Consider the following 22,869-nt stretch of genomic DNA (forward strand, 5'->3'; position numbering starts at 1 on the left):
AGAAGTGCTACACAGGGAGAAGATGATTAAGTTCCTCTTTTGTGTCTTTTTGTGGTGCATAAATTACATGCTGCTTCTAACACCTCCCAAATCATTGTTGTAAAAATATAATGTTCAGTGTGGTTATGGAGGGGTTGCAGTTAGTAAAAGATAGCTGATTTGACATGTACATTAAGGCAAATATAAAAGTTCCTGGGACGCTCAAATGTTTTGAGATTATCTCCAAATTATCTTATTATTTAGTGATGGTTGGTTTATCACTGATAAACATATTCTATGGAAATAGAAAGAAAAAAGCTGCGATCTGACCAAATGGATAGAAGAGCATGTGGTCAGCCCATTAGAACACCGCCCACTTGCAGAAGGTTTCCCAGGGTTTGTCAGCAGCAGATGCCCAGTCCTGGCTGCTTATAAAGCTCTCTCTTTCTCAGACACACACCTTGATAAGCTCCTGCAGAGTTTCGTATCGCAGGGCTGCATGAACGTCAGTGGTGACGCTGCTGCTGCTACTACGAAGTTTCCTTGAAACTGCTCGCGTTGTTAACATGGAAACAGACACGGATGTGCTTCTTGTCACTGCAAACGTCGGCTCACTCTTTAATAATGTAAGTAGAATGGCATCACAATTAAAGTCACACTATAATGATGGTATAGTCACAGGATTATGTAAAAACTCTAATAGGCTCATGCATAAATAAGTAAGGCAGGGTATAGGGTATGAGGAAAGCTGGGGGGGGGGGGGGGGGGGGGGGGTTAACATTGAATGGGCTCCATTGCATGGAAGAGGATTAAGGCCACTGGACGTCTTTTTGTTTGTTTTTCCAGAATTCCGAGGAAAAAGTTTAGAATCCTGAAAAAGTCTTCTCTTGTCTTATTCTGAAATCTTAGCAATGCCTTTCTTGCTGCAACTCTTCCAGTCAAACCTTCAACTCGAAGTCTTCTAATCACAGTTGAAACTAAGACTTGCTTACTCCTACCGCTATTAAGCTGCGCTTGAAGCTGTTGTCCTGTGAACCGCCTATCACGCAAGCTGGTAACTATCAGAAACATCCTCTGATTAAGCTGTGGCTTTTGATCTGCCAGACCTCTTCCTGTTAGAGTTTGTTTCTGAGTGCCTTTTGACGGTGAAGGAAACTGTACTGACACCTTGACTTTCTTTGTAATTTTTCTGTAGGTTTAGAATGTTATGATGGTCTGTCTCTCTTCCACACACTACATTCTGCAGTGCAGTACTGTTCAACTGATGGTCACGAGGGTGTGGTGCTCCGTGTTCTCTGCTCCCGTGTGTCCTCACACCCCGTGCTCTCTGTCTTCTTGTTTTCCCACGCTCCTTCTGGGGGAAATAACAGAGGCATCTGTCAGGACACTCAACTACAGAAAGCATACACTCACTAGCCGCAGCTCACTAGGAAAATTGACTTGGAGTCTCACGCAATGATCCAGCATCGGTGAGAGCTCAATCACACTCTTAAATAGCTCCCCTGACAAGGCTGATCAGCTGCAGGTGCGTGGCAATATCTTCAGGTGTGGCCAGTCATGCAAGCATGAAAACACAGGAACAGCAACACAGTGCAGCAAAAACGCATATTAATATTATATTTTAAAATTATTTTATAAAAATAATTTCATAATTATAATTTTATAATTTATAATTATTTTATAAAATAAATTAATTCCTTCTAACAGAACGCACACACACAGATATAGTCTTGTGAAAAAGAAAATGCATTCTCTTTCAGTTCTAAGGTTTAATGTACTGAGTTATACATGTACATGTTATACATGTACATGTAAAACAACATGTTATTATTATGGGAAAATGTAAAAACAGTGTATCTAAAATTAAGTACACCCATATTGTAGGGGTGCAACGATATTCGTATCGATATTGAACCGTTCGATACAGTGCTTTCGGTTCGGTACGCATATGTATTGAACAATACAACATTTGTAATTGATTTTATAAACTTTCCTTCTGACGATGCTGTCTGTGTTGAGCGCTCAGTGAATCTGCGTTCGACTACTCCGCCTAGGCTGCACTGTCGAGCGCAGATCCACTGAGCGCTCAACACAGACAGCATAGTCAGAAGGAAGAGCGCAGGGCAAGCTAGCAAGACAGAAGTTAAGCTCTCCTTGCAACATGGAACTCCCCCACCCTCATTCAGATCTGGCGTTTGGAATTATTTTGGTTTTCATGTGACGTATGACCCTGAAGGTAAGCGCGTCATGGACTAAAGTAAAACAGTATGTTGGATGTGCCATGCAATGCTCAATTACATGGGTGGGAACTAGTGTGTTAGCGCAGTTAGCTCGTTAACGTGTTGGCCGTCTAGCCCCATGCACGGGGCGATCGGCGGTAGCTCGTTAATGGAGATTTGCCGTGTTGTGGCGTTAAGGTCATTTCAACGAGATTAACCTGAAAGCACTAGTGGGAACACAACGAATATTTTAAATAGTTGAAGATTGGCTAACCTTTTTTCTTTAATTTGGTGTAGTTATGATATAAAGTGAGATGTTATAACTTTAAAATGTATTAATAAGTGGGCATGGAAATCATGGAGCAATGTAAAAAAACTGTGATATCAAAATACATTGTCCACAATAATACTGCTATCATGGCACTGTGACTCTGTGATAATTGAGACATTGCAATAGCAGTGATATATGATTATATCTGTGCAAGTGAGGGAGAAAATACCATTTGAAAGGAAAAAACATGAATTAAATATCTATTGTGTTGTCAAATTCAAATTCAAATTCAAATTTTATTTGTCACACACACACAACCATACACAGTATGACATGGGGGTGAAATGCTTGTAGCTGTACAATGCCCGACCATTAAATGACAGAAGAAAAGTTTTACAATATTTACAATTTACTACAAAAATTTACAAATTAACTTAGGAATTTACAGTAAAGAATGTGCAAATAGCAGAAGAGATTATAAAGATAAGGATTATAAATTATAGGAACTATAGGATTATAGGAAATGTGTGGTGGTGCGTGTGGTGACGTGTGTGAGAGTCCAGTCTTATAGTGACGTGTTTGGGAGAGTCCAGTCCTACACCTGGTTCAGGGCCCGAATAGCCTGGGGGAAGAAGCTCCTCCTCATTCTCTCTGTTTTGGCCTTAAGGGAGCGGAAGCGCTTCCCAGACCTCAACAGTGAGAAGAGTCCATTGTTGGGATGGGAGAGGTCCATCATAATCTTCCTAGCTTTGGACTTGCACCGCTTGGTGTAGATGGACAGCAGGTCGGGGAGCTCTGATTGAATGATGCGTTCTGCCGAGCGCACCACCCTTTGCAGATCTCGTCTGTCCTGCTTGGTGCTGTTCCCAAACCAGGTGCAGATGTTTGACGTCAGGACGCTCTCGATGGTGCAGGAGTAGAAGTTCTTGAGCACCTTCAGTGGCAGATGGAAGTCTCTAAGTCTTCTGAGGAAGAAGAGACGCTGACGGGCTTTCTTAACCAGGGTGTTGATGTGACAGGACCATGACAGGTCCTGAGTGATGTGGACACCCAGGTATCGGAAACTGTCCACTCTCTCCACTGGCGTGCCACTGATGATGAGGGGTTTGTAATTCCTCGCCTGCTTTGTAGTGAAGTCCACGATCAGCTCCTTAGTCTTGCTGATGTTTAGGAGGAGGTTATTCTCCTGGCACCAGGTCTCCAGGTTCCTAATCTCCTCCAGGTAGGCCGTCTCGATGTTGTCGGAGATCAGGCCCACAACAGCAGTGTCGTCAGCAAACTTGACAATGGAGGTGGTGTCGGATGTGGCTACACAGTCATAAGTGTACAGTGAGTACAGCAGGGGGCTTAAAACACAGCCCTGAGGCACTCCAGTGCTGAGTGAGATGGAGGGGGAGACTTGTTTTCCTACCCTCACTGATTGGGGTCTGTCTGTGAGGAAGTTGAGGATCCACTGACACAGTGATGAGCTGAGTCCTAGATCCGTCAACTTGGTGAAAAGCTTAGAGGGAATTATTGTGTTGAATGCTGAACTGTAGTCCACGAACAGCATCCTAACATAATTCCCTCTGCCAGTGTCCAGGTGACTCAGGGATGTGTGGAGCAGGTGAGATATGGCATCGTCTGTGGAACGATTAGTCCGGTAAGCAAACTGAAGTGAGTCGATGGTGGGAGGAAGTGAAGAAGTGATGTGATCTCTCATCAGTCTTTCAAAACACTTCATCACAATTGAAGTCAGTGCTACTGGACGGTAGTCATTGTGGCAAGCGGGCTGTTGTTTCTTTGGAACAGGGATAATAATGGACCGTTTGAAGCACGTGGGAACCACAGCTTGGGCCAGGGAGAGGTTGAAGATCTCTGTGAACACCGGTGCTAGTTGATCAGCGCAGGCTCTAAGGACCCGGCCAGGGATTGCATCTGGTCCTGCTGCCTTCCTGGTGTTCATCCTCCTGAAGGTGTTCCTCACGGCATGCTCTGTGATGACGAATGCATTTTCTTCACTGGTGCACTCCGAGCGCGGGCAGCCGTTTGTTGTTTTAATTGCTGCGGCGTTGAAGCGAGCATAAAACGTGTTCAGCTCATCAGCCAGTGAAGCATCGGCATTCATCATTGAAGAAGCTGGTCGTTTATAGTCCGTTATAGTCCGCAGTCCTTTCCACAGGCTCCTAGAGTCGCACTGTCGTAGCTGTGACTCTAGTTTTTCCCCGTAGCTCCGCTTTGCCTTTCAGACCGCGCTGCGCACGTTGTAGGACGCAGCCTTGTATAGGTCCATATTACCGGAGACAAGCCCTTCATTGTAGGCAGCGGTGCGTGATCTCAGAGCGTCGCGGATGTTTTTATCCACCCACGGCTTCTGGTTGGGAAACGTTCGGATGATAGTTCTTTCTGCTGTGTCGTCCGCTAGTTTCCCGATAAATCCCACAACCACTTCCGTAAACATGTTGATGTCATCAGAGCTGCGCCGAAACATGTCCCAGTCTGCGTCATCCAGTGCGTCCTGCAGCGCGGCCACCGATTGGTCCGTCCAGCGAGCGACCTCCCTCCTGATTGGTGGTTGCTGCTTTAGCCTTTGTTTGTAAGCAGGTATGAGGAAGATGGCGGAATGGTCCGATTTTCCAAATGCCGGCAGGGGTTGAGCCTTGTAACAGTTCTTGAACGGGGTGTAGCAGTGGTCTAATGTCCTCGTGCCCCGGGTGGGGCAGTTGATGTGCTGGTGAAGGTTGTGAAATGTCCGTTTGAGATTCACTCTGTTAAAATCTCCCATAACAATGAGTGCGGCATCTCGGTGAAGTGTTTGTTGATGTGTGAGAGCCTCATGTAGCTCACATAAGGCAGTGTCCGAGTCCGCGTGAGGCGGAATGTAAACAGTGCAGGCAATGACCGCAGTGAATTCCCGAGGGAGATAGAAAGGGCGACACTTAACGATCAAAAGCTCCAGATTGGGCGAGCAAGAGCGTGTGAGTGGGGAGATGTTTGTGCTGTCGCACTATCTGTTGTTCACCATCAAACACACTCCACCACCTCTTTTCTTCCCCGACTCCATTGTCCTGTCCATGCGGTAAACCGAAAAGAACCCCGTCGGCTGTACGGCGTGGTCTGGTATCGCTGGGTTCAGCCAAGTCTCGGTAAAGCAGAGGAGGTTGCAGTCCCGAATGTCTCTCTGGAACTTGATTCTGGCTCTGAGGTCATCAAGCTTGTTCTCGATGGATTGAACATTGGCTAGCAGGATACTGGGCATGGGTGCGCGGTGTGCGCGAGCCCGTAGCCTGTTCCTGATGCCGGCTCTTTTACCTCAAGGCCGTCGCTTAGGGTCGCGTCCTTTGTTCTCTCTCAGGATCTCCTTTGGCCAGGTTGGGTCCGGAGTTAAACATGGTGAAATGTTCGTGTACTGCAGACCAATAGAAACCAAAGTGTCTCTACTGTAGCGGATTTGTGTGTTTTGCATGATGCCCATGCAAGATTATCGCAGATATAGCAAAAAGTGACGAAAAACTGCAAAAAGTGGAGAAGTTAGGGCAGAGCATCCAGCACGGCAGCCGACCTCACCGGCGCCATTTTGTTATGAGTTTCTTTTTCTTCACTGCAAATTGGTTAACCTCTGCTGCCTTTAGCCTCACGATCTGTGAAATTTAAATAGGGACATCATGTTATCATAGATTAAAACGGGAAAGTAAATATTATCCATTTTTGACACCTACAAATAAATAATCTATGAAAAAAATTCTGATTTCCAGATGTACTGAAAAAAATGTGTGGATCTGAGCCCAAATTATCTGAGCCCATATATATATGTTTGTTTGTTTTTACATTTCATAGGTCGGTGAAATTCAAAGTGAATGGTTAAAACAACTGTACAAGGTAAGCTTGAGCTTCTGCATGTTGCAATAATAATATTACAGTTTTCAGAATGTGATATTTCATGTTATGTTTTGTTTTGTTTTGTTTTGTGGAGAGTATGGCCACTTCTAGGAAGCGAAACCTGTGTTGGTTCTGGCCACTGTTCTATTATACAGTTGTAATTACTGATAGCATATCTGCATTCAAACATCACTAAAGCATATGCTTTTTAAAAAGACCACTCGAGACAAGCTGAAAGGTCAAATATTTAAGATGTGGACATACTTCAACATACAAGAAAACATTCCACTTTAAAATTGAGAGAAAGTGGCCTCTTTTTGTACAAATGGTGTTCTTTACTAGTGAGGATAAAAAGGCAGGATGATTTCCTTTATTTTATCAAATAATCAGTAAGCAAAGCTAACTACAATGTTGCTGTTTTTATTTATTAACAGGAATGATATGTGATTACCTTTTTTATACTTTAACTGCTTAAGATAACTGAACCTCTCTTTTTTAAGTATAATTTGGGATATTTTAGTACGTTTGAGCTGCTCCTGCTCTATTTAACTTGGGCGGCATTGCAAACACAAAATTTCTTGTATCTGACATTACAAATTAAAAGGCTTCCCTGGAGACGATCATCATTATTGACCTTCTACACCGCTCAGTGCTCTTTAGTGTAAGCATGTACGTTGCACTGAGACTTTTTGCTTTGCTGTATAACAGACTATCCAGAGCTACAAGCCACACTTCATTGCCCTGCACTTGCAGGAGGTGGGAGGAAAGGACTACATGTTAAACATGGGCCATGCAGAAAACTTCTTCTGGTAGGATTAATATGCTGATTATAATGCATTTTGCCATTTCCATTGATTCGTTGTTGTCAATTAAACAGTTCGTTATAATGTGTCAAAAAAATGAAAACCATCTACAGTTACAGTATATGTCATTTGAGAAGCGAGAACCAGTCAAGTCATTACATCTTTATTTAAAATCATAACATTAATTGATGGCTTTTAGATATGTATACAAAGAAACCTCCATTGCAGTGATCATACTTTTTTGCTCTGCTGTTACCAGGACCCTCGGTTCCAGTGAAGAAATGAAAGACTTTGACAGGTCTTGCATTTATGTGGACAACCAGTTCAAAGGAGATAGCTTCACGGTAAGAAAAACAAAAATGTCTCATACAGAGCAGTTGCTGTGTGATAACTGGATGCAGTCAATGTATTCTGCTGGGGAAAATCAGACGTTTCTGAGAGTGACGTCCCAGAGATCCCAGGGGCTATGTTGTCTGGGGGCTTTTGCCCCCTGGTAGGGTCTCCCATGGCAAATTGGTCCTGGGTGAGGGACCAGACAAAGAGCGATTCAGAAGATCCTTATGAAAAGAACATCGAGGGAACAGTTTACCCTGCCCGGGATAGGGTTACCGGGGCCCCGCCCTGGAGCCAGGCCCGGGGAGGGTGCCCGAGGGCGAGCGTCTGGTGGCCGGGCCTTAGTCCATGGGGCCCGGCCGGGCACAGCCCGAAGAGGTGACATGGGCCCATCCTCCCGCAGGCCCACCACCTGCAGGAGGCGCCATAGGGGTCGGGTGCATTGTGTGCCGGGTGGCGGCCAGGAGCGGAGGCCCTGGCGGACTGACCCCCGGCTGCCAAGACTGGCAATAGGGACATGGAATGTCACCTCTACGCATGGCTTGGGCTCTGGAACCAGTCTCCTGGAGAGGGGCTAGACTCTGTCTCAGTCTGGAGTTGCCCCTGGTGAGAGGCGGCGGGCTGGGGTGGGTATTCTAATATCCCCTCGGCTTGCTGCCGGTACGTTGGGGTTTATTTGCCTGTTATTGGCCATAACGAACACCTTGTTCGAACATAAGAGTGTCCATAAGTGCACGTGGCACCAGGACGCTCTAGGCCATAGGTCGATGATCGATTTTGTAATCGTATCATCAGACCTGTGACCATATGTTCTGGACACTCGGGTAAAGAGAGGGGCTGAGCTGTCAACTGATCACCACCTGGTGGTGAGTTGGATCAGGTGGCGGGGGAGGACGCTGGACAGAGCTGGTGCACCTAAACGCGTAGTGAGGGTGTGCTGGGAACGTCTAGCAGAGGCCCCAGTCCGCGAGATCTTCAACACACACCTCCGGCAGAGCTTCAGCAGCATTCCGAGGGAGACTGGGGACATTGAGTCCGAATGGACCATGTTCAGCGTCTCCATTGCCGGAGCTGCTGCATTGAGCTGCGGCCGCAAGGTGGTTGGTGCCTGCCGTGGTGGTAATCCCCGAACCAAATGGTGGACACCAGAGGTGAAGGGAGCCACCAGGCTGAAGAAGGAGTACTATCGGGCTTGGTTAGCCTGTGGGACTCCGGAGGCAGCCGAGGTATCGACAGGCCAAGCGGAATGCGGCTCGGGCAGTGGCTGAAGCAAAAACTCGGGTGTGGGAGGAGTTCGGAGAGGCCATGGAAAAAGACTTTCGGACTGCCTCGAAGAGATTCTGGCAAACCGTCAGGCGTCTCAGGAGGGGAAAGCGGTGCTCTACCTGCACTGTGTATAGTGCTGGCGGAGCGCTGCTGACCTCGACTGAGAAAATTGTCAGGCGGTGGAAGGAATACTTCGAGGATCTCCTTAATCCCACTGACACGTCTTCCGAGGAGGAAGCAGAGTCTGGGGATGAGGGGAATGACCCGCCAATTTCCGGGGGCGAGGTCACTGAGGCAGTTAAACAACTCCTTGGTGGCAGAGCCCCGGGTGTTGGTGAGGTCCGCCCCGAGTTCCTGAAGGCTCTGGACGTTGTAGGGCTGTCCTGGTTGACACGCCTCTGCAATGTTACGTGGAGATCAGGGGCAGTACCTGTGGACTGGCAGACCGGGGTGGTGGTCCCCATCTTTAAGAAGGGGGACCGGAGGGTGTGTTCCAACTACAGGGGGATCACACTCCTCAGCCTCCCTGGGAAAGTCTATGCCAGGGTGCTGGAAAGGAGAGTTCGTCTGCTAGTCGAACCTCGGATACAGGAGGAACAATGCGGTTTTCGTCCTGGTCGTGGAACACTGGACCAGCTCTTTATCCTCTCGAGGATACTTGAGGGTGCATGGGAGTTTGCCCAACCAGTCTACATGTGTTTTGTGGACTTGGAGAAGGCATTTGACCGTGTCCCTCGGGGTGTCCTGTGGGAGGTGTTGCAGGAGTATGGGGTGTCTGGCCCATTGCTACGGGCCATTCGATCCCTATACATCTGTTCCAAGAGCTTGGTTCGCATTGCCGGCAATAAGTCGGACTCGTTCCCGGTGGGTGATGGGCTCCGTCAGGGCTTTGTCTCCGGTTCTGTTCATAATTTTTATGGACAGGATTTCTAGGCGCAGCCAAGTGGCGGAGGACTTTCACTTTGGTGGCCTCAGAATCTCATCTCTGATTTTTGCGGATGATGTGGTTCTGTTGGCTTCATCGGGTGAGGGCCTCCAGCTCGCACTGGAACGGTTCGCAGCCGAGTGTGAAGCAGCGGGAATGAGGATCAGCACCTCCAAATCTGAGGCCATGGTTCTCAGCCGGAAAAGGGTGGAGTGCCCACTCTGGGTCGGGGATGAGTTCCTGCCCCAAGTGGAGGAGTTCAAGTATCTCGGGGTCTTGTTCGCGAGTGATGGGAGAAGGGAGCCGGAGATCGACAGACGGATTGGGGCTGCAGCTGCAGTAATGCAGACGCTGCACCGGTCCGTCGTGGTGAAGAGGGAGCTGAGTGTAAAAGCGAAGCTCTCAATTTACCGGTCGATCTACGTCCCTACCCTCACCTATGGCCACGAGCTGTGGGTAGTGACCAAAAGAACGAGATCGCGGATACAAGCGGCATCCGTTCGGCCATCCGGGAGGGGCTCAGAGTAGAGCCGCTGCTGCTCCACATCGAAAGGAGCCAGCTGAGGTGGTTCGGGCATCTGACAAGGATGCCCCCTGGGCGCCTCCTGGGTGAGGTGTTCCAGGCATGTCCCACCGGGAGGAGGCCCCGGGGCAGACCCAGGACACGCTGGAGAGATTATATCTCTCGGCTGGCCTGGGAAAGCCTTGGTGTTCCCCCGGATAAGCTGGAGGAGGTGGCTGGGGAGAGGGAGGTCTGGGCCTCTTTGCTTAGGCTGCTGCCCCCGCGGCCCGGCCTCGGATAAAGCGGATGAGGATGGATGGATAGATGTTTTTGGAATGACTTTCCCACCTTCCTAGCAAAAGAGAAAGAAAGGAAAAGCAACTCAAGACTTTTGCACAGTAGTGTTTTTTGGTTTTGTTTTTTTAAGTATTAACCCACACTCCTCCCAGGTGATACCCTCACACTGAACATTTGACAGTAGGGGTCAATGGCTGCATCTGCAGATTGAAGCTGTGTGAAGTCAAAAAAGGGGATACTCAGTGGCCAGGTGAGAGTAGAGACAGGACAAAGTCAATACATTTAAGTCTAGATTAAAACTAGGGCAGCTGTCTTCTAAGGCAGAAGACAGAATCTAGCTAAATCCAGTGGAGTGGTTTGGTTTAAACTAGATTAAAACCAACAATTATATATTTTAAAATAAAATAATTAAACATACTCACCGAAAATGGATTTAGCTACATTCTGGGCCGCGTTTCCGAATGCAGTAGGTAGCGAGCTGACTGGAGACCGTAACAGCCAATCAGAATTTTTGCATCAAGTCTGTGATTGGCAGGTTTTGTGGCACACTTACAGTATAACGGTGTACAGTGGTCCCTCGCGGTCCTGATTGGCTGTAGACCATTGTCAATCAATCTCGTGCCTCCTGTCTCCTGAATAGTACAGAATGCGTTCAGTTGTCCAATTTATATAAATATTCGATCGTTAGCGGTGTGACTCTGAAATGCTGTACTGTATGTTTGTACGTTTTCTCCCCAACAAACACCACAATGTCGACGAAACGTTTTGCACCGTCGTCAAAGGCACCTGCGGGTATCTTTGGTTTCATTCTGTGATACTGGACTTATTTTTCTACGAAGGTTTGAACTTTGAGAGTGTTTAAACAAGAGAGAAAAGTGTGAAAATGTTCATGCCTGTCTGAGAAAAATGTATTAAGTGTGTAGTCCGGGGTTTTACAGCCTTAAAACATCTATAATAACTGTAAAAAATAAAGTTGGCTACTTCGAGGATTTCATCTATTTCATAACTCCCGCGATAAACGAGGCACCACTCTATAGAGAGTTGAGCGCGCACGAAGCAGAGATGTGAGCATGAAGACCTAGGGCAGGTCCGCAGGTATCTGTCAGCACACAGCAGAGATCTGAACAAGAGCAAATGCCAACAACTGAGCGAGAGGGGCTGTTATTGTGTGTGCAATAATAACAAATAATAGCAAACACTGAAATACATTTCTTGCATGCAGAAATTAATTTTGTCCCCTCAAATTAAACTTTTCTTCGCTCAAAATAACCTTCTTCTCAAAATGCAACATTTGCGCATGCATTTCTTTTAACGTGCGATCAGAGAAGAGGCACAGAAATAAACAATACTTTGGGCTGATGTTAGCAAGTGTGCGTTCATAGAACCAGTAAGTCACGTTGGGAACCTATTTTTATTTCTGTTGCAGTTAATTTACCCATGTAGACACCCATTACTACTGCCTGTGTGACAGCTATGCTGTAGAAGTAAAGTAGATAGTAGCCTGACTTCACAGGGTATTTCTAAGTTGTTTTCTGTTGTTGTGGAGAGTAATTGTTCAGAAAGGTTTTACCTGATGCAGTTACTGTGCTAACATACGAACCTGTTCTTGCTAATAACCCCTGTGTAAACATAGCGGCATTTGATTGAGCAATTGTGTCCACTAGAGGGTGGTGTTGATTTAATCTAAATTGGCTATAAGCCATCCTGTCATGTCTTTATGATAATCTTTTCATGGTGTCTGTTTCTGTCCACGCTTAAATGGTGTTCTCTGTAGTGCTTAATGTGAGAGATGCTGAACCAGTGAAAGATGTTTATGTTATTGTACTAATTTAAGAACCACATCCGTACCAGCTAGAGCGTGTGTTCGATGCGGGCCAGTTTTAAATAAAGTTCTTCAGCACTGTGACATAATTCCCCGTCTCTGACCGGACCTTATTAACAGGGAACAGTACAGAATCACGTTTCAGAGATAGTGGACTAGTGTGTTCACATTCTGTTGTAACCCATAAACTGAACGGTAATGTAACGGCATCCATCTTTCACTTTCACAAAAGTAAAACATCACCACTTCCACCTATAGTTGGTTGTAATGGAGGTGGAGTAAAATGGATCCACTCTCCCTGCCCAGCGCGTACTCCCCATGCAAGGGAAGCAAATTCTGTCGGGGATACCTGCCTTGGCACAACACGTCCTTGCACAACAACCTTGTGTTGCAGCCAATGAAACAGACTCTTCCTCCTTTGCCCAGGTGTGCTGGGGCACAAGCGGTTAATACCTTTTAAATGGTTTTAATTTTCTGTCTTTATTGATTTTACATTGCACGATTAATCAGATAAGAGGAGCAGGGAGTTAGTACATTTAAAATTGTTAGCCCCACGTCAGGGATGATTGGGTACAAAAACAGACACGCACACTTCAGGGCCCTTTTGGAAATATTTTAGTATTATTATTGTTGTTGTTGTTGTTGTTGTTATTTGCCTGTGCCATTTGTCACTTTAGCAATCAGAATTGTTTTCTTAAGGCCAGCCAAGAAAAACAGGGGAACGGGGGACAGTAAGAGAAGACACTGAGAGAATCCGTTGGATCACCTGTTAAAACAAGAAAAAAGAAAACAAACAAGAGAACAACACAATACAGAGATCAAAGCAACAACTAGATATGTATAAGTAACAGTAAATACTAAATATTGAATGTTATTGAGCAGCACGCAAGGCCAACAGCGCACAATATGCTTTAAGATAGCATACAAGGAAGATATAGTTTGTGTCTGTGAGCACCCGTGTGTACACCTGTGTGCATGAGCGCGTTTGCGTTCAAAAGGTTTCTCCATGTAACAATCTGCTAGAGGGTGTGGGAAGCCATAGCCCTGGCCCCAGAGCATGAAGCAGCCATGGAGAAGACCCAGGCCCCAGACATCCACAGGCCCTCCAGAGTGTGAAAGCCCAAGGAGGACCACTGGAGAGGCAAATGCACCACATTCCCAGAAAGAGCTGAGGAGAGCACCAGATGTGGGGTCACCCAGCAGCCACGGTGCAGATGCCACAGGTGGCTGCGGTGATGAGCCCGCAGGCCATGCCGGCAGACAGTCATGCCAGAGCGGATCGAGCCCCAGTCCCTGAGGTCCGAGGGAACCCCACCCCCCAGATAGGGTCCGACCTGGCCAGGGGCGCCAGGCCTCACCAAGCAGCCAGTGGGAGTATGCGGGGTACATACCTGAGCGCTCAGCCCCAGACACTGAGAACCACCAAAGGTTCTGAGGGCTGAGGGCATCAGTTTGACATAGACAAACTGGCACACACAGACACAAGCATACATTCCCACCCTCATGCACATAAATACAAATACTCAGCACTCGCGCAACGTGGAGACAAACAGAAATGAACACTATACACCCTTTCACACTTCCCAAACATACTTTACACTCCGAGGTTCAGGTACCACCGCCCCCAGGGGGGCAATGAGCCCCCAGAGCCAGGAGATGTTACCCTTTTCCCTGGGGTGGAGGGACGGACTGCCCCCGGCCCGGCAGCTGCAGGGATGGCCCAGCGTCCCAGACCCCGACCAGACTGCCAACTCCTCCCAACCCCCTGCCCCGATCGTGTACAGAGAATGGGGGTGTGAAGACCCCACACCTTACTCAGCCCGCTCATATGTCTTGTTGATGTGTAATGTTCTAAAGTGCATTTAAAACACAGGAGTGGCATGGTGCTTCCTGCCAGGAAGCAGTAGGTGTCAGCAAAGCCCCTCCTGCCCCTCCTGGGGCATCGGCCCCAGGAAAGACTATTATTTAAAGTTTGCTGTGTTTTCGGAGAGTAACAATGCACTGTGTCATACATTCAAACTACAAAGCATACCAAATGTTCTTACTTTCTTTGAAGAAAGTACTGCCCCTGCCCCAGTCTAAGAACTGAGACTGAAGGAGTCACTTGGATGAGTGACGAAATGTTTCTCCCACAAAACGCTACGTCCAGATGAACAGAATCAACTTTTGGAGATCAGCAGGAATACTTCAAAGAAATGACAGCGCAGTAAACACAAAAAGGGAGAAACATTAGTAGCAGTAACCCAAATTATCCCCCATGTTAAATCTGCACTCATCAATCATGCTTGTTTTTCATGTGTTGATGTTTGTAGTCATTTGTAACCATAGTGGCTTCTTTCCCTCAGCTTTTGAAGTATGACAACTCTGCTACTTGCTGCAAATTTCTGCCATTTACTTTTCATGCTTTAAGAATTTGTTCCCCTCTTGTCTTGTGCTCAGCTACCCATACAGTGAAGAGCATGCTAAACCAACCCAGTACATGAACACTCGCTGTCCTGCCTGGTGTGATCGCATCCTTATGTCACATACAGCCCAAGATTTAATCCACAGGGTGAGTCTTTGCACAATCACATCATTTCATGATGACAAGAACACAATTTGATATAATACGTGAGTTAGCATGACGTGTTAAGGAAGCACTTTGGCAAGCTAGCCAGCCAACATTTCTAGTCAATGTGTTTTAGCAGTAGCATTAGTTAGCAACATTTTAAGGTTAACCAATTATGCTGCATGACTCTGACTCTGGTTAGTTCGTAAACCTTTGCTGATAGTGACGGGTTAATTTATCAGCCAGAGCAGTTCTAGGGGTTTAAAAAAATTAGCTAGCATTATCTATTTAAGATAGTGTTTCGCTACAATATGTAGCTTGCAGTTTGTCTGTTTTTGCAGGAAAGCTAATGTTAGCTAACAGATGGTGATACCTGTGTTTGCAAAAAGACTTCTTTTCCTGTAGAAGTCTGTGAGCCAAAGTCTGTAAAAGTCCTCCTGAGTTTTTGGGATTGTTCTGGATCATATTTTGAAATTGAGGATTAACTTTGGTGTAAAACTACATCTTCATTGCATAAGAAGTTGTAAATCACAAGTCATTAGACAACGGGCTTCGCATACTTTGGTACACGGTTTTACATTCGTGCACACATACTGTATAACCTTTAATATATAATGTGATGTAAATCCACTATGAACATAATCCAGCCCACACAAATGTGATACTCAAAATTTAACTTAATATAATTTAAGAAGAATCTGTTTGTTATGTTTACATATAAATGATCTTCAAGTTCATTCTTCTTTTCAGAGAGACGATGGTGAGAAGAGTGTTGTTTACAACACAATGGGTCCTAATGTCTGTATGGGAGATCATAAGGTAACAGATTACATAAGCAGTGTGTTGTGCACATCAGCCATGTGGACTGACTCTGATGTTTTTTGTTTTTCTTCTGTAGCCTGTGTTCTTGTCCTTCTCACTGAAGACAAATGACCACATCTGATACTTCTAAATGGTAAGAAGTTTCACTGAGTGTGTGTGTTCTGTACTGCATGTGCAAGTGCAGCTGAGTCGATGTGGTAATTCCAGTGAATGGATTCAGTGTGAGAGAGTGAGCGCAGTAATCTTTCTCTGGTCCCTGGAGAGCCATAACCCTACTGGCCCAGTGGAGTCGGGATATGAACTAAGAGTAATGCGTGCGGGACATAAGAGATCCTTTGTGCACATCGTAGTTGGAGTGCAGGCGATCTGCACTCTCGCTGATCTATGTCTATTGAATCCTCCTCACTGTCACTGTGGCTACACATTAGGTTTAATGCTGGCCTGCTTTTCATTAATTACCACATGGATGGCTGGCTGGAGACACATTCACATTGTGCGGGGCATTTTTACGGCCATTTTTATGGCCATGATTTTGTTTTGCTGCCATTTCAATTTATTTTTTTAAGGAAGAACTGCCTTTTCATGATTGTCCTTCTTCACAATGGGAGTGCTTGAAGAGGCTACAACTATCTTCTTTTGTGTTTTTGACATTTCAAGGCATATGAAAGGTTTGGCCTACTGCTATTATTTTTAGGCTACATTTTAGCTCTTGCAAGGTGTGTTCATAAACATGTTGTTTATGTAACCGTTGTTTTTTTGTGAAGTAATGCCTTGTGTCTTGTCTAGGCTTTGCTGCCTCCGTCCTGATTGGGTGCTGCTGCCTAAATCAAGTCGATCAGCAAAGCCCTGTATGTCTGGGGAGCTGTACTTCTGGCCATTTTGACTGCTCATACTCACTCATTGGGTTTTAGAGGCTTAAATGCCTTTGAGTTGTATTTTTAGCCACATGTGATTTTGTTTAGACTGTGTTTGTAGGGTAGAGCTGCCTTTAATTTGTTATCCCTAATTTTCTCCTGTTTATGTGGTGATTAGGTAGGTTATTTTTGTAGGGTGTATATTTTGTTTTATTTGGAATTAAGCAAGTTAACTTTTAATTTCTTTTTAGGGATGTTGTATTTGTAATATTGGCCTTAGCTTTCCTTAAACTTAAATGTCAATCTGAACCAAACCGAGATTTAAACTAGCAGAAAATAAACATTTAACAAAATCTTATTAAAAATTATTTTCTTGATATTTAATCTGTGTATTAAGAAATATACTATAAACAATGTTAATGTAACTAAAATAGTTGGTGAAATGAAGGAATAAAAAACTAAAACTCACTTTTGAGAAGTACATGAAGTTTGATCCATGCTTAATAAACTTGAGCTTAAAGTGAACTCTCCAAGTTGCCTCATCAGAGAGTTGCAGTCAGCTTTGTTTGCTAAGCAGCTTCAAAAACTTATCTTGCAGGTGTGACTGACACAGTTATTGTGTATGCTCTTCATCAGTAACAAGCAGCTCATTTGCTGTGAAACATAAACTTTCTATTCTCCCTCTCTTATCTCCAGTGGTGCCACAGCCATAAAATATTTCTTAATGAACCGTTTAGAAAATCTTTCCCCCGACACACACACAAAGAGAAACAAAAACCCAAATGCTTCTAAAATGTGAAATTTTATTTGTATAGCCATTTCATTTAGTAAAATCAACTGCAAAAAAACAAAACAACTTTTTCTTGTTGCTTTTTATGCATCAAATGCTCTATAAAGACTTACCAGAGTTCTTGTTGTTGCTCTGCTTCACCATCTTGAAGAAATAAGTAATACTTCTCATATGCGTCTGGATAGAAGATGTGCTTGCGTCTGTTTGTTGGTATGAATGTCATGAAGTGACAAAACGGACTGGTTCCTATGTAGCGCTTTTATACTCTGAGCACTCAAAGTGCTTTACACAACTTGTACATTCACTTATTTGCATTAGCATCTGTTTCTATGCTTTTTCTAAGTGCTTTCTATCTAACATTCACATGCATTCATACTCTCCTGAATGCACCGGAGAGCAACATGGGATTTGGCAGACTGGAGCAGACTAGGATCAAACCACCAACCTTCCAGTTAGTAGGTGACCTGCTCTTCCACCTGAGCTACAGCCACCCCATTTCTTCTGTGCAGTGCGGAAGAGCATCAGTCAAGGTGGTGAGATGGACTCGTGCCCTTTGTGACTCTGGTAGTTCTTCTGAGGATACACTGCCATCTTGCCACACCTTCACCATCTGTGAGCACAAACTGCTGCTCTGCCAGCATGTAGAAAAATCACAGAAGTGAAAACCATTACTACTATTAGAGCTCAAGTTTGGATAGTTTAGCTCTAAATATGTCACACTAGCTCTTAATTTCAACAATCCATTGAACAGACAGGAGATTAGTGGACAGCTTGGCATTATATTTCACAATTATGGCCAATGAATTGTTGCATGATAGAGCATCTCTTAATTCTGAATGAATACAGTAAGGTATCACTTTCAATTCAGGTGTCAAAGTAATTTTTCAAAACTACATTTTTTTTTCCTTTTCCCTTAACAAAAATACCCCACACTGTAAATATATAAAACTATTAATAATATCTAAACTTTTTTTTTTTTTGGATTTGTATATTTGTACATTTTATATTTTTTCTTAATACTCTTCATGTGTATAAAGTGCTGTAGAAACTGTGCACCTCACCTCCTTTCTTTTCCCACATGTTTGCACTGAGTAGGAGATTCTCTGTATCTCATTGTACATGTGTATAGTGACAACAAAAGGCATTCTATTCTCTATTCTATTACTGCCTGGCTAATAGTGACGAACTTCAGGGGAATTCATGATGACAGAAAGGTCGAAACACTGAAGTCTTTTCTTGTTTTTGTGACTTCAGCATGCTGGCAGACTTAAAGATTTGTAAGTGATACTTACAGGGTAGAAACTTCTTTTTCATCCATTTAATCAAATATTTTATGCCTGAGCTGTCTCAGTCCCTCTGTAGCATTCTGCAACTATGACTAACCTTGGTTTTGGCTGCAGGTATCCCTGTACATCCTTCTCAACAGTACACATATAACGACTCAGTCACACTTCCTCAGCGTTGCTCCCTCACAAAACCAAAGCCTTTTGCCAGGAAGAGTTTGGAAGAGGTATCAGCCACCTGAAAGAAGAAAGATTTAAACTAAACCTGGTTTTGTATTGCACCTGTTGCATCCGCAAAGCAACCAGCGTTAGGGATAACCCCGCGCACCCGTCCCACACACACACTCTCGTCACCCTGCTGTGTTTTGACAAGAGGTACTGGAGGATTAGGACCCTCATTGCCAGACTGCGAAATGCTTTCTTCCACCAAGCCGTCAGTCCAGTCACTGAGTGTTCAGGAGTCTGACACACATGCACACCTTCATAAATCAAGTTGTATGAAGGTGTGCTAGAAATGCACACTTGCACTTTATCCTGTGTTGATTGTCTGTTTTATGTAGCACCATGGTCTTGGAAGAGCGTTGTCTCACTTCACAGTGTACTGTACCACTGCACATGATTGAAATGACAATAAAGCAACTTGACTTGACTTCTTTTCCTGCAAAAAGACAGATCAGCGAAGCCCAGAGAACACAAGACACACAAGGTGCAACACTCAAGACTCAAACAGCCTTCAGAAATGAAGGCACAGTGTTCGTCCAGTCATACTAGAAATGATTATGTATCAGAATAATAACTAAGAAACAAACTTTGAAGAAGAAAGAAGATGTGGATGGGCTGGTGTTCGCTGACTGGTCATTTCTGGTAGTCCGCTATCATTTCTGTAGTTTTGCTGATGTTGAGAGACAGGTTATTTTCCAGGCACCACTCGTACAGTGCCATCACCTCTTCTCTATAGGCCCTCTCATCGTTGTCTGCGATGAGGCCTATGATGGTTGTGTCATCTGAAAACTTGATAATGGTGTTGGACTTATGCTTAGCAACGCAGTCGTGTGTAAACAGGGAATAAAGGAGGGGGCTAAGCACACAAGCCTGTGGCGTTCCTGTGTTTAGGATGAGTGATGAGGTGGTGTGCTTACCAATTCTCACCATCACCAGCTTTTCTTTGCTCAAAATAAATTTCTCCTCAAAATGCAACACTTGCACCTGCATTTTTATTTTTTTATTTTTTTTTTACGTGCGCTCAAAAGATTTTTTTAAGTGCACTCAGAATAGTGACACAAAAATAACGCTATAAATGGGGAACAGGTGGGAACACAGATGAGACAAATCAGACCTAACGAGACAAGGGCAAACAAAACCAGACGCACAGCACATAGGACAGGACTTTCACAATAAAACGGGAAACAGCATGGAACGCAGACATGACAACGCAAACTTGACAACATGGACAAGACGAAACTGAAAATGTTACGTCCAGATGAACAGAATCAACCTTTTGGGATTTTCTAACCCGGATGGTTAAGCATGTATCAGGATAAATACTCATATATAACTATTTCAGGGATCATCTAAACTCCAAGACATCAGGAATTATCACCCAATAAAAACTGCTGGCTGACTAACCGACAAACACAATGAATAGAACCTGATGTAAAGCTTTATATATGAATTATTTTCTTTTTGTTAAACATGTAAATGTGCAGAGTCTTTGACATCAAAGGTTGATGTAAATTTACTGATTTGATAAAAATAAAAGGTTCACTCTATTGTAATGTGTATGACTTAAAACACTGAGTGCAAAATGTGCTGTTTAAAGCAGTTTTCTGTGAAAGTGTTTGATGGTTAAACTATGGCAACATTAATAAAATGTATTTTGTTGCTCTTAATATTATGAAACTTACTGCAAATAGCACTATTATTAAATCGATAATGGTAAAGAAAAGAAATACGTGACCTTCAAATATAAAAAGATTGTGTAGCTGAAAACAGACACTTGCAGAAGACTGAAAATGATAAAATCTGCAGCAGCTGCAAATGTGCAGCAGTTAAATATTAATCGTAGATGAAGGTCAAATCTTCATGTGGTTCTCAAAAGTGAAAGCAGAGTTTGCGGGTTTCAATATGACTTGTTTACAACTTTATCTACATTTATAGTTATATTGAATGCTTTATCTGAAATACTTTGTCATTAATATTAAAAAAAAATAACAGACAAACACAATGAATAGCACCTGATGTAAAATTTTGTATATGAATTATTTTCTTTTTGTTAAACTTGTAAATCTGCAGAGTCTTTGAGATGAAAAGTTGATGTAAATTTACTGAACTGCATTTCTATATTATTAAAATATACTCAACCTGTTCTTGTTTCATAAAAATAAAAGATTCACTCTGTTGTAATGTGTATGTATCACGTCTGGTGTGGCAGACGTGTGGAGTTGTAGAAAGGACCCAAAAGGCGGCAGCTCTGGTGCAGGTGAGTATTTATTTACAGGAGTGGGTACAAACAGCAATGGTGGGTGAACATGAAACCGGAAACCTAAACTGGGTAAAACTAACAAAACAACCCAGAAACGAAGATGCAGGGAGGTCCGGGGAAATACATACAGAGAGACGCAGGGAGATCGAGGGGAAACAACACAGACGAACCAGCAACGAGGACGAGGTAACACACACTATAAACACACACGCCAGGAATCAGGAGAAGGGAAACAGGAGGGGAACACACCTGGAAGACATCACAGCTGACGAGGCAGGGGAAACGTAACCAGAACACACTGACATAAGACACAGACCTTCACAATAAAACAGGAACTTACAAAGCAAGGACACAGACTAAGAAACGCGGACTTAACACAGGAATACATGAGCAGAACCGAATAAACACTAAACAGAGGAAGAACAGAACCAAAATCGCAATAAGAGAAAACACAAAATGCTGGGTCAAAAGGACCCAGGATCATGACAGTATGAGTTAAATATTAATTGTAGATGAAGGTCAAACCTTCACGTGGTTCTCAAAAGTGAAAAAAGAGTTTGCGGGTTTCAATATGACTTGTTTACAACTTTATCTACATTTATAGTTATATTGAAATATTTATCTGAAAGACGTTATCATTTATATTAAAAAACAACCCTATGCCTTTTTTTCCCATTGTTAATGTGTAACTAAAGTAAGTCATTTGATGAGAGGGAGAGAGTCTCTCCAAACCTCTGCAGCCAGCAAACCCAGCTTAACTCTGATGGTCTCCCTCACTCATTTTCCCCCAGGATGAATGTGTCTGTTGATGATAATTTTGACTCTTGGTGGTGTGGTTAAATGAAAAGAACAAATTGGAACTAAAGGTTTAAATCTTTAGTTTAATATTATTCCCAGTCTTATGTTTAAATTAAAGGACAATGTTGACTAATTGTCTCCCAGTCAACCATACATGCATGATTTTTAGATATCATCTCCCAGTCAGCTATAAATCAGTGACTTTTCAATAGTGGACAGATGGGCTCTACCACTTTAATCTCCCAGTCAACTATAAAGCCACATTTCTTCAACTATATAAATCAATGGCATTTCTGTAGCACCTTATAACACGACGCAAGTAAGGGACGAGTACACTGTACTTACGTGTGTTTTGCAGCCAACAAGTCAGGTTTTTGCCAGAAACAATGAAACAAGTACACTTTAAGTACCCTTTACTTGCATACAAATTGCACACACAAGTAACCTTTACTTACATGCAATTTGCAAGAAACAAGTATCACTTTTTGCAAGAAATAATTAAACAAGTACTCTGTAAGTACCCTGTATTGGCATGCAATTTGCAGGCAACAAGGTGGAAGTACCCTGTACTTACATACAAGGTAGGGCTAGGTTTCACAATGAGCTCACCCGAAACCTCAGCTGATTTTGACATACACCTGTTTTCACACCTTGGCTCGTGTGATTAGGTAGAGGATCATTAGAGTGTCCATGTCCCTCTTGGGGGGACACTCCTACAGGGCTTAAGAATTTCAGAGTGATCTGTTATTATTAAGTAAAACATCACTGATGATAAATAAAATAAAATAAATAAAACAGAGAAAGTACTTTAAGGATTAGAGAATGACTGCCATGATAACGTTTATGTTTTAGAGGAAATGCTCAGCTTCCTATAAGATAAAGTGCACACGTAGTAATTGTGTGAGAGTCACACCTAAACAATGAGTCATCACAAGCCACCTAGTGGACATTGACCTTGAGAGTTTGCTTCAACTGATAAGGATGAAGTGCAAAGCTTCACATGTTTCTCAAAGGTGG

General features: G+C 43.9%; 1 protein-coding gene across 1 annotated transcript; it reads left to right on the forward strand.

Annotated features, from left to right (window-relative positions):
- Nucleotides 1-545: 545 nt before the first annotated feature.
- LOC146656879 (inositol polyphosphate-5-phosphatase A-like) lies at nt 546-16,036 on the forward strand. Its single transcript, XM_085427104.1, has 9 exons — nt 546-605; nt 6,286-6,327; nt 7,036-7,136; nt 7,390-7,514; nt 9,304-9,339; nt 13,228-13,234; nt 14,715-14,826; nt 15,574-15,642; nt 15,722-16,036. The coding sequence occupies exons 1-9, from the start codon at nt 546-548 to the stop codon at nt 15,764-15,766; spliced, it is 597 nt and encodes a 198-aa protein (XP_085283230.1). The 3' UTR covers nt 15,767-16,036.
- Nucleotides 16,037-22,869: the final 6,833 nt, after the last annotated feature.

This window comes from Rhamphochromis longiceps, linkage group LG12, assembly GCF_057381845.1.
Source record: "Rhamphochromis longiceps isolate RC_006_pf linkage group LG12, R_longiceps_female_GT1.1, whole genome shotgun sequence".
NCBI classification, from domain to species: domain Eukaryota; kingdom Metazoa; phylum Chordata; class Actinopteri; order Cichliformes; family Cichlidae; genus Rhamphochromis; species Rhamphochromis longiceps.